Genomic DNA, 13,250 nt, shown 5'->3' on the forward strand with positions numbered 1-13,250 from the left:
GGGAAATGAATGTGTAAAAATATATGTCGATAGTGTCTCGCTATATAGCACCAATTTTGGTGCATCAGTGGTTCTTCAGCGGTACTTCAGAGGTTCTTCACCGGTTCTTTGACTAAGGTGCTATATAGCACCTCTGAAGAACCGCTGAAGAACCACTGAAGCACCAAAATTGGTGCTATATAGCACTAAAAAAGGTTCCCCTATGATTATGAGCCAAGAACCATTTTTGGTGCCATATAGAACCTTTTTTTTTTTAGAGTGTTGAAATAAACACCAGGGAAAGAAAGTGAGGCTTTTTAATTAATTAATCAGTCCCACGTGTGGTTTGTTAATGATTGCTAATGGTTACAATGCGCACAAGAAGTTTTTAACAATCTCTGATTATGCCTCACCTGTATGAGTGAAGTGATTGTGTCTGTGATAAATTTCCTCATAAACTACCTTGCTTGGAGCTCTGTGTAGTCCTGTGTACCATTCAGAGAGAGCTGTGAAGAAACAAGTTCACAACACATGACTGATCACACACTGAATAAGACACAATATGACAGTCTTTGGATCTCTCCTACCTCTCCTCATCCCTCTGTTCTGCTGAATCAGTATAAGCAGTGGCACTAAGAGCAGTAAGAGCACAACTCCCAGTACAATCACAAGCACGGAGAGAGACGCTGCAGGAGGAGTTTGTGGAGGAGTGACTGATGTTGAGCTGGAGGAGAAGCTGATGTTGTTGTGGCAGGAGTAGTAGACACTGACAAATCTGTCAAAACAGGCACAGACACATTAAACATGATGCAAATACACAAATATTATTATCACTAAAATGAGGTAAAAATGACTAATATTGGTCAGTGTTGCAGTGTGTCAGTGTGGGTAACGCTTTAGATTACGGCCTGGAAAGTTCTATAAGTAAAGCGAATTTACAGCATAACTTTCGGCAATTATAGTGTAAGTATATAGGGGAATAAAGTGGTAACTATTAGGAAGTATTTTTTTAATTAAGGGGTTATTATCTGTGTAGTTACAGGGTAAGGGGTGCTTGTTCCTCTCTTGTTTTGTGTAGTTACAGGGCAAGTACAATAAAAACACGCACACAATCGGATATCACTCGGAAACCTTTATTTAAAAAACACGTTTTTTAAAACAGATTTACAATATTTATTTGTTTATCTTGCTTGAATTCATCCTCCTCTTTTTCCTCTTCTTTTTCGTCCTTGACACAGATGAAACTTAAGAAGGAATCCCATGTCTCTAGCTAGTATTCTGTATTATGTAACTGTTACACTGAAATTAGCCTATAGTACACGCAGAAATGTCCTCACCGTTTACTCGTCTTTCACTCTCATGATATCCGAGATGTATATGACTTTATTTCTTTATATGAACACAGAAGAATAAAATGATCTCTGCTAATGAAAACTCATTTGGGTTTCTAAAAGTTCAAGCATCAAACAGCACATAGCCTACAGCAGTGGTTCTCAAAGTGTGGTACCAGTACCACTAGTGGTACTCAGGCTGCATCTAGTGGTACGCAGAGGAATACTAATAATGTTAAAACACAATACATTTTAATTTAATCTCAATTTTTTTTTACATTTAAGTACAGTACAGTACAATCGTGCCAAATTTCATCTTTGTCCTACTTATGGTTCATAGGGCTGCAATAGAAACCCATTGGGGAGGAATAATAATAATAATAATAATAATAATAATAATAATAATAATAATAATAGTAAAGTAAACCAACAGATACAATAGGTGCTACAGCCCCTTCGGGGGCTTGGCCCCTAATAATAACAATGACATAATATCCATGCACATAGTCATTCTGATTGTAATTGCTAAACAGAATATATTAAAATCAATTAAAAAAAACAATCAAAAATCAAAACAACAATCAAACTGGACACAAATATAAAACAAGTACATAAAACAAACATGTATGCCGTGTACTGTATGTAAAAAAAAACCCTCTGCAGGACAACATGCTATTTTGTTCAGTTCATTACATGTAATTATTTTCTTATGAGGTAAAGATTATTGACCAAAGCTGCTGTTTGTATTTCCCAAAATACATATATACGTGTCCAGACTGTCCACCATTAGTGGGTCTACATTTAAAAGGAAAATTATAATTTTATAATTTGAAGACGCTGTGAAGTGTTAAAGACTGGAGCAGTGGAAGTTAAAGCATCTACTATTATAACAATTATATACAAACTGATAGATATGTTTCAGTTGTAAGAGTGGACTCCTGCAGATGGTTCAATCTGCAGGGTTGCCAGAAGACTAAAGAAACGTTATCAGAAAGATGGAAGAAAACTGTAAATTTCTCGTCTATTTCCACCCACTGCAACTTGTACCAACGACGGATATAAGTGCAGTTTTAATAGCAAAATATGTGGGAGAGCGTTGCTATAATGTGACTATATTGTATTACAATATGGAGCACTTCAAAGTCAATACCAAATCAAAACTAGTTAGCACAGTATTCGTAATAGAAAGGATTTAATGACAAAACCATTTTATGGTTACACGTAAAATAGTTTCAAAAAGGATGTATGAGATGATAAACTTGTACCATTAATCGTACACAGCATGAATAAAATGTTACCTGAGGGATAGAAAAGGAGAGAGAGAGAGAAAGAGAGAGAGAGAGAGAGAGAGAGAGAGAGAGAGAGAGAGAGAGAGAGAGAGAGAGAGAGAGAGAGAGTGGGGGAGAGAGAGAGAAGAAGAGACCAAAGTAGAGAAGCCCCAATGACCTCAAGAGCCAGAGAGTAAGAGAGCCAGAGAAAAAGAGATAAAGAGCAACAGTTCCAATTTTCGTTTATCCCTTTCCCTGACCATGTGACTGAAACCAAATGTATTCATTTAACCTGACCAATCAGACCAAACTCAAACATGACATTCTGACAATCAGACCAAACTTCCCCCACTGTAAAGGTGTGACCCCATGTGGCCTACAGGCCTCTCTATTGTCTACCAGATAGCCCTTCTGATAAGGAAATGGGGGTTAACAACAGTAAAGCAAATTTCTTTGCTGGATTTCAAATATCAAATATCTTTGATTATTTTCAATTCCTTCACAGTGCAATGGGGTCACAAAAACAATGTGATTTGTAAAAAAGAAAAATTTTACTTTTGGAAAGCCATCAAAGCAAAGTTTTTTTGTGTGTCAAAAACAGATTCAGTAGATTCGTTCAGTAGATTTCAATGTTACATAAAAGATTGTTGGACAGCAGTTGAAACTTGAAACTGCAGCCCACTTAAAAGCTTTGAAAGGATTTGAGGCAGTGGGTGTGGTTTCAGTTACACTGTTCCTCCCTGTTTTCCTGGCTCCTCCCCCACATCATCATAATCTATTAGAAAACAGAGTATTATAAATGAACATCAATATTGGCAGTGAAGTTAAATGAGCTATCATTATCACAGAAATGTATATTATAAAGGAATTATAAAAAAACTAAACGTAAATTCAGTGTAAGGTAAAAAGGTGTCAGTAACGTACCAAACCCGTCACTCATATACTCCCTGACATTCTTCACATCATCATATTCCTCGTGAACACCCTCTGATATAAATGTTTCTATTATTAATTATACATTAATTACATGAGTTCATTTGCCACTATAATTTGAAGACAGACAAACAAACAAAAAACTTGTAATTTGAGAGAGAACCCACACCTGCTTTATCATTGGAGAATTTACTTACAATGATGACATCATCATAGTTTTCTGGCAAGTCTAAATAGACAAAACATATTTTGAAACAGTGCATATGTTTAATTAAAGTGCATATAAATCTATATTGTTAAAACCTGTAAAAATGATAATAAGAAATAAACCTGTATCACGAGATCTCAGTCCAACAGTGATTACATCATCATAATTCTCAGGTGTGACTTGCTGCTCTTCTGAATGAGTTAACAGCAGGGAAGGAAATAAACAAAAACTGCTTTTACTATTCAGAGACCCAATAGTTCATTTAATTTAGTGAAATCAGTTAAAGTCACTGACCTATTGGCCCTTCAGTGGTGATGTCATTATAGTAGTCAGGTGCGGCTCCTACTGCAGAGTTTGCTTTAAAAGGGGAAATGAAAGGGGGAAAAAGATTCAATAAATCCTTATCTGAATTAGTATGTGCTGAATGGCTTACAAAAATTAACCTGCAAAGTGAATGTTTTAATTAATTTAACATCCATTAATTTCTGTATGTAGCAGATAAGATTGTAACATTTGTGACCTCTGACCTGAAAGAAGCTCATCAGCATCTTCATACCCAGAATGCTGTTCTTCAGAAAGCGCACTTCCTATTATGGAGTAGATCCATCAGACACATTCACAACTGTAAATCAGCCAAAATCCCCACTTCCTTTGAATCACAACACTAAAACTATCATTCCAGATAACACACAAAAGCTATTTATTCTACTCTCCCCTATGAATAAAGTCATTACCCTGTTGATCTCCACAAATCAGACTCTATGACATTTACTCACCCATGTGAGTGAAGAGACTGCTTCTTTTAGTGGGTCTGTGATGAATCTCCTCATAAACGACCTCAGTCGTGGTCCTGTGTCTCCTCTTAGAGAGAGCTGTGAGTGTAGACAGACAAACCTGCTGTCAGTTCACAACACATGACTGATCACACACTGAATAAGACACAATATGACAGTCTCTGGATCTCTCCTACCTCTCCTCATCCCTCTGTTCTGCTGAATCAGTATAAGCAGTGGCACTAAGAGCAGTAAGAGCACAACTCCCAGTACAATCACAAGCACGGAGAGAGACGCTGCTGGAGGAGTTTGTGGAGGAGAGACTGATGTTGAGCTTGAGCGCACTGTCTGAGAAACTGGAGGAGAAGCTGATGTTGTTGTGGCAGAAGCAGGAGTAGTGGACACTGACAAATCTGTCAAAACAGACACAAACACATTCAAAATCAAATCAAAGTAAAGAATTGATTTAACATTCCTCAGTTTTTTGCTGTGACCTGCACAGATGAGTCCAGCGTGCTCTTTGTGGGAGCAGTCAGTGTGGTTCTTTAGGGAGAGAGGACAGTCCCACAGGTGAATCTCATTCCCTCTGCACTCGACTCTGTTCAGCCACACAACACCTTCACCAGCACCAAAGGCTGAATTCCCATCGGCCCTCAGTGCTGCTCCACAACCCAGCTGCCTGCAGACCACCTGAGCATCGCTGATGTCCCACTGATCATCACAGACTGAGCCCCACACAGCGTTATGATACACCTCCAGCCTCCCAGAGCACCGGCCCTCTCCTCCACTCAGTCTGAGAGGAACATGCTCTAAATCACACACACATCACAGACAAGGAGACAGCAGAGTACTATCACAACAGAGGGGCCAGCATGGGGGTGTGTGTGGTCAGGTGTATATCTGAAGATGAAATCCTGTTGGTTCCCCATTTTATAACAATCTTACATTGCATACAGCTCTCATAATTTTTTGTTTGTTTGTTTGTTTATATCAAATAAACTAACCTGAACACAGTCTCTGGTGGGGAGATGTGGAGCATATCAGATAGCTTCGAGCGGACTCATGACTCTCCTGTTCTGTAATTAAATGTTAATTATACATAAAATTTCAAGCATATACTCAAAAACATTCATGTTAATGGACTGTATTGTTTAGTGATGGCTGTTACTTGAGCAGGTGATTTTTGCCACTTCATCTTTATTGCAGTAATTCTGTCCCCAGGGTAAAGATGGACACTGCCACAGATTTGAATCATGTGGTCGACATGTTACTTTATCCAGCCAGTTAGGAGCTGATTTCACTCTTGGTGTAGAAACAGACAAAACACCAGATCTTCCACAGTTCAGCTCTTGACAGATCAGACTCACTGTGTCTGGTTCCATCTGGTTTACACACACATTACCCCAGGATCCATTGTAGAAAACCTCCACATTCCCTTCACAGCCCTTGGTTAACCTGATCTCTTTAAAATCTACAAGGAAAAAGATGTTCAATAAAATGGAAATTCGGGTTATGCTAAATCTAAAGCATCACCCAAAATAACTGGTTAATAAGACTAATGCTGCCTGCAAGCACTGATAGCATCTAAAACATTAGCCTACATAATAATATGTTTTAAAATGTAGTATATTTTGTGAAAAACAAATAAATATATCTATGGTAAACATTAACACTAGTGTACTGTTTACCTGTGCCTCGTGTTGACACATAGGCTTTCTGTTTTAGGTTTTGGTTTCATGACTTCATGTTACAACACGTTTTACACTCCTGGGCAAAAAAGAAAAAAAAGAGAAAAGGGCAAAGTGTATGGTCAACTATAACTATTCTGAAGTCTACAAACTCCTAAAGATGGAGAAAATCCATATTATCAGCTATTAAAAGGAGCATGCCAACTTTTTGGGACTTTAGCTTATTCACCGTATCCCCCAGAGTTAGATAAATCCATAAATACCATTCTCATCTCCATGCCTGTCATAACTCTGTCTGACACCTCCCACCGCTAGCCTAGCTTAGCATAAAGTCTGGAGGTAAACGGCTCCAGCTAGCCAACTGCTCAAAAAGTGACAAAATAACACCAACATTTTCCTATTTACATGTTGTGATGTGTATAGTTACATCGTGTACTAAGACCGACGGAAAATGGAAAGTTGTGTTTTTCTAGACCGATATGGCTAGGAACTATACTCTCATTCATGCGTAATAATCAAGGAACTTTGCAGTCGTACCATGAGTGCAGCAGGCGCAATGATATTACACAGCACCTGAAAATAGGCTAACTTCCGTCAACATGACCAACGTGACAACCTGCTTGGACAGAGAGCGTGCTGGGGACTATTTTCAGGCGCTGCGTAATATCATTGCGCCTGCTGCATCCATGGTACGGCAGCAAAGTTCCTAGATTATTACGCAGGTAGTTGCCAGCCATTTTGGTGATTCTGCCTTCCGGGTGGAGGTGGGAAGATCGTTCCACCAGCAAGGAACAGTGAAATAAAATCTGTGGTGATGGTACCACAAGCCTTTGCTCCTTAGGTGAGCAAAGGCTTCTGGTGGGGGTGTAGACTAGTAGGAGCGAGTTGAAGTATGAGGGTGCTGAGCTTGTGGTGGATCTGTAAGCAAGCGTCAACGCCTTGAACTTGATGCAAGCAGGAAGTGGTAGCCAGTGCAGAGAGATGAAGAGAGGTGTGACATTTGCCCTTTTGGGTTCGTTGAAGACAAGACGTGCAGCTGCATTCTGAATCATTTGAAGCCTTTGGATCGCACACGATGGAAGTCCAGCCAGAAGCGCATTGCAGTAGTCAAGCCTAGAAATGACCAGGGCCTGGACGAGAAGCTGTGTTGCATGCTCTGTTAGGAATGGTCTGATCTTCCTGATGTTGTGCAGCGCAAACCTGCATTTGAAATGTGGTTTTTGAAGGACAGCTGGTCATCAAAGGTTACTCCAAGATTTCTGACCGACCCTGAAGGGGCAATCAAGGATGAACCTAGCTGGATGGTGAAGTCCTGTTGTAGAGTCGGATTGGCAGGGAAGACGAGAAGCTCAGTCTTCTCAGTCAGCTCGAGATTCGTGCAGCTCCTTTGGGATCATCTGGTTGAAATTAGAGGTAGAGCTGTGTGGTAGTTACAGTGATGTAGTGTAAATAGAGAAGAGGAGAGGAATCTTCCTCCACGAATGAAAACATGGCTTTCAATTCTTCTGTGCGCTTTGAGGAGGATGAGAAGTGACTAAAAATCTTGTTGACTGTGGTTTCAATGTCAATTTCCAGTCTGTCTGTGTTTGCCATAATTTACACTTGCATTATCAGCAGTGTATGCAGCAATCATATCAAGCTGTAGGTTTGTTATCTGGCGGTGTATTGAAGTAGATGATTCGTCACTGTCTTCATAAAAATCGAGCAGCTTGCTTTTTAATCCCAGCTCTGGCGTCCAGTATCTCAGTGACAGTGGGAACAGTTTTGTGCTGCCATGATTGGACGCGTCAGAAGCCACAGAAAAAAAGGGCGTTTGTGATTTTTTCTCACCTGGGAGCTGATCCAGCGGTGTTCTTAATTATCTTAAACAGCTCTCCACAGAGGAAGGTGCAAGCACGTCTGTTATTATGGATGCTGCTTTCGTTCGACCACATGACATTTTCTTTGCGATCTCAGAGTCTGGGAAAATGACCGGGGCTAGCTTACTTCCACAGTCGGATGATCTGTATGATTGCGCATGCTGCACACTGTGATAAACACTGGTTACCTCAGCTGCTGTGATTTTATCAACCTGGCTATCCTCCTTGGATAAAAGGAACGATTCCATTGACTTGGACGTTTCTTTCTGTTGTTCCCTTTTCTTGTGCGATTCGCATGTGCTGTGACGCCTAACGTCATATTCTCCTCCATGTGAAATAGAAAAGCTGCTTTTATATAGACTGCAAAACACTCTCTCTGTATCCCCTTCTATCGGCCTCACCCAGGTATATGTCCTTGCCCAGTCTTTACTAAAAGAACATTTTCTCTTTTTTGCTGCCATTATGTCGCATTGTAAAATATGTAATTTACCGAATTTCAAATTATCCGTTTGTTTCTGGCAGGACGCATGCGGACGAATCACAACTCCACATTTTGATTGACAGCCGTCACAACCTACTAGTGACCGTGTTTAGTCCTTTCTTTTCAACCATTGGATATGATTTATTAACAGCTGTTGTATTTGTGTAAGGCGGGTTACTTCTGACGAAGCACTATTAAATATAGGTGAAAAACTACACCGCAAAAGAATAAATAAAATGCTTTTAAAAAGGCAAAAGAATGCATGCACATTTTCTTAATATGATAATTAAAAACCAACAGACAGATGAAAATGCTGGTTACATTACACTGAAATGTATGCTAGTGTTTCTTGGCTTCGTCCGATCTGATCTGCACGACAGGAGATGAAAGATGAGTAGGTTACTGCACTTATTTTGTTCATGTTTACGTGGCCTGTCCTTCAGCATTTCATTTAACCCTTTCCTCTCTGGTGAATTTATTGCAAAAACAAGTTCAAAACATGAATCTTGAGTGTTTTTGCTTTCAAAAGATGCATAGTTTGTGATAGTTGATTGAATATTTTTCATAAAACAAAAGTAAATAAAAGTACAAACATGCCCCTGGAATACCAGGTTTTCTAAATAGGAATGATCAGATGTTATTTTTCCAACAAGACAATGTTCCTACTTACACTGCAAAGATTATCCAGAAGTGGCTTGAGAACTAGTCTATCAGGCTCATGTTTCCTCATAGCTCAAATTGGAAATCTATAGTGAATAGTTTGAGTTTAATGTCTCCCATTAAACTCAAAGTAACTAGGAGACATTTTTCAACTACTCATGAACTGTTTAAAGCCATCAACATTGAATGGAACAACACTGAATCTTCTTCCTGTAAAACTGTCAGCAAGTTTACTCACAAGGCTTAAACATTTAAATAAAACAAAAGGAAATGTAATCCTGTACTATGCACAATTCTTGCTAATTTTCTGACTAGTGATTTGTGGTTAAAACCATTAAAAGCTAAATATTTTACAATTTTGGGCTTTACTTGTTTTTTTGCCCAGGAGTAAATGTGTGACTGAAATATCCCACAAAATATAATACGGAATATACATTTTTCATAACACTGAACTTTTTACCAGAGCACACAACTCCTACGTCCTCCTTGTGTTGACAATCATGTATTCCCCAGCCTGGAGAAGAGCAGTTCCACAGGGACGTCTCATTCCCCTCACACTCCACCTCATCCAGCCATATGGGTCCAGAACCAGGACCAAACCAGGCTGGTACCTGCTGGTTACTGAGGGCCACTCCACACTGCAGCTGTCTGCACACCACATGGGCATCTTTAATATCCCAGGAGTCATCACACACTGTCCCCCATGAGCCGCTGTGAAAAACCTCCAGCCTCCCTGCACAGTTTCCCCCAGAACCCACCAGCCTGATGGACCCACGACCTGATATTCAGAGCGAGAAAACACATTATTGATCACTAACAACTGAAGAATCTGCCCAGATGTTGCTCTTCTCACCAAGGCAGGTGATTGACAGCTGTTGTGTGGAGCTGCAGTTGAGAGTTTGTGGAGAGCTGCAGTTCCCCAGATGAGCTTCACTCCCAGAGCACTGGAAGCCCGTCACACACTCATGACTGTGTTCAGGACTGGATGAAGAGGAGCCGGAGAAGTTCAGCACAGAGCCACAGCCCAGCTGTCTGCAGACCACAGAGGATTCAGTGAGACTCCAGGAGTCCAGCAGAACTCTCCTCCAGACCTGATGGATGGAAACTTCCACATCCCCCTCACACTGTCTCTCTCCAGACAACCGGACCAGACCGTCATGAACAGCCAGAGAGGAACCTGAGGAGAAATTCTTATGTTTTAATAAAATAAGAATTGATAGAACATTGTAAAAAAAAAAAAAGTAGCATAATGCTCTCAGTGTCATATAAGCTTACCAGAGCAGATGACTCCAACATCTCGTCTATGAGAACGTTCAGTTCGACTCCATGAAGAGATGGAACATTCTGAGAGTTTTGTTTCATTCCCGTTACAATCAAACACATCAGCCCAGATTTCACCACTTCCCTCTCCAAACCAGTCTGATCCCACAACAGACACAGCAATCCCACAATTCAGCTGTCTACAGAGGACACTGGCAGCTCTCATATCCCAGCATGCATCACACACTGTGCCCCATTTACTGACAAACTGAAGCTCCACTCTTCCAGAACAAGAGTTTGAACGGTCCATCAGTTTGGCCTCTGTGTAACCTAAATAATGAACATAGAGGTCTATAATGCAGCTGTCAGAGAACATATACTGTATCCAATGCAAACAAAGAGATACTGAATATTTATAATTTACCAGAACAGATCAGTCCCACATTATTGTCATGTGTACAGATTTGTTTCTGTGATAATGATATTGAGCAAAATGAAATCTGAGACTCATTTCCTCTGCACTGAATCTCTTGTGTCCACATCTGAGCGTCTCCTTTGCCAAAAGCAGCTTCTCCCAGCACCTGTACAGGAGCTCCACAGTCCAGCTCTCTACACACAACCTCTGCATCCTGCTGGTCAAAGGCAGCGGCACACACTGAAACCCACGACTGATCATCAAGTATCTCTAACCTCCCAGAGCACAGGTGAGATCCATTAACAAGTCTGGAAGGTTTATGGCCTGTTCATATTACCGGAATGAAAGTGCACAGTAGACAAAAACACATGCTTGATAGTTAAATACAATAACCATACAAACATTTAGTTTTCCAAACTAAATATTCTTAATGTCAACAAATTCATAGGCAATCAGTTAAATTACTCACCCGAACAGATGACACCGGCATCAAAATTGTGAGTACAGCCATGAACGCCCCATCCTGCTGACCCACAGTTCTTCAGTGTGGACTCTGATCCAATACAAAATGCACCAGCTATCCAGATTGGTCCTGATCCTTGTCCAAAGTGAGCCTCACCCAGAGCATCTACAGGTTCTCCACAGTCCAGCTCTCTACACACCACTCCAGCTTCAATCATATCCCAGTCAAAGTGACACACTGTTCCCCACTGACCTCTATGAAGAACCTCCACTCTACCAGCACAGCGACTGTGGCCACCAACCAACCTCACACTCTTTTTATCTAAGTGACAGAAAAATACAATTTTATGATGTTTACAATATGTTATGAAATTTACTTTGATTGTTGTTAAATATCTCTGCAACATTTTAGGCCAATTTTAATTCTAAAATTCATGAATCATGAATCTTGAGTGTTTTGGCTTTCAAACAATGAATAGTTTGTGATATTTGATTGAATATTTTTCATAAAACAAAAGTAAATAAAAGTACAAACATGTCCCTGGAATACCAGTTTGTCTTTTCAAATCTTCTATCACGTCATGATGATATTGTGTTGATATTGTGCAATTTGTTTTGCACTTCAGAATTTACATTAAGTGAACATAGTGAGCATCTGAGCCGGGTTGCATGAAAGCCCTTAAGTTAAGAAAACACCAAAGTTTTCATATTTTTTTATCACTTCAAGTTCCACTGTGCGCATGAATCTCATGCCAGGCTTTGTCTTGTGCGCAAGAGTGACTTTTGGTCCTTGGTCCAGGTTAGTTTGCTGGAAGTCGGTTATCATACAGGACTAGGCGTTGTCGAGTCTATGTAACTGAACGCATCATTCAGTGAATCTAATCACCACAGACAAAGTACCGTTAATGCGTGAGTACAATAACAACAAGTTGGACAAATATAATGTAATTTAATGTGAGCGGCGCAACATGATTTTGAGCATCCTCCTGTGTCGTAGCTGGACTCATAAAAAAAAAAAAGTGCTCGAAATTTAGGACGCTCTGTGTTGTCCGTCAGACCGCATTTAATAATCTCCATAATTTTTATAATTCAAATATTGTAGTAGGCTACAGTTGTATAGTTTAATGAATGTGAAACTTTTTTAAAAGTCAGTGGTCAGTTATGTTCTGTTTATTGTGGGAGATTTCGTAACTATGGCAACCGCTTATGAAATGCTTAAGGGCGTCTTATATGCTATTTCATGCATTCTGACTTATTTACACTGTTAAAGAGTTGGATTATCATGCTAAACATGGCCAAAAAAACGAGTTGGACATATGACAAGAGTATTTATGTGCCAAATACACTCCTTCAGAACAAGTTTCGGAAATTTTTTTTCGAGTATGGCCCTGTATTAAGTCACAAAGGGCCAGGGCCGGGCACAGGGGGGTGGCCCGGTGGCTAGAGCCACTGCCCCTCTGCCCTCATCAGCTGAGGTGCCCCTCTCGCTACCCATCCCCGCTAAAAGTGTTCTGTTTTCCCTCCACTAAAGATCCACCGATTCCACGAATCCGCTCCCGTGTTTTCCCGCTCGCTCCCCAGCGTCACTCAGAGTCTTTGTGCGGAAAACTCAAGCGGAGACAACAGTTCCAGAATGTCGTTGCATTAACAGTATGCGTTACAATCCGCGGAAATAGTAATTTGGTAGTTTGTTTTTGTATTTCTGTCTGTATTATTTTGCTCCTGATCTTCTAATAGTGCTAATAACTTGTACAAAATACACGCTCTAGGAAGAAATTTAGGACCAAACTGACCAAAACTGACCGAGCTCTCTGTCCCTAGCTCTTTCTGTCAATGGATCACCAGCTTTCTGACAGACAGACAACAGCTAGTCAGAATGGGCAAAATCATGTCCGACAGCCGCACCATCAGCACTGGTGCCCCACAAGGATGT

The 13,250-nt window shown here is 40.3% G+C and overlaps 1 protein-coding gene across 1 annotated transcript; it reads right to left on the bottom strand.

The window, feature by feature from the left end:
* Nucleotides 1-381: 381 nt before the first annotated feature.
* On the bottom strand, nt 382-12,812 carry LOC307126089 (scavenger receptor cysteine-rich type 1 protein M130-like; the record flags this gene model as incomplete). The annotated part of the gene is made up of 19 exons (XM_079816465.1): nt 382-485; nt 567-754; nt 3,308-3,353; nt 3,503-3,580; nt 3,681-3,740; nt 3,842-3,910; nt 4,014-4,076; nt 4,247-4,306; nt 4,496-4,591; nt 4,690-4,905; nt 4,987-5,301; nt 5,497-5,568; nt 5,661-5,963; nt 9,641-9,958; nt 10,034-10,357; nt 10,456-10,770; nt 10,865-11,163; nt 11,321-11,639; nt 12,740-12,812. The coding sequence occupies 19 exons, from the start codon at nt 12,810-12,812 to the stop codon at nt 382-384; spliced, it is 3,318 nt and encodes a 1,105-aa protein (XP_079672591.1).
* Between the last annotated feature and the right edge of the window lie 438 nt (nt 12,813-13,250).

This window comes from Gobio gobio (assembly GCF_949357685.1).
Source record: "Gobio gobio genome assembly, chromosome: 5".
Lineage (NCBI taxonomy): Eukaryota > Metazoa > Chordata > Actinopteri > Cypriniformes > Gobionidae > Gobio > Gobio gobio.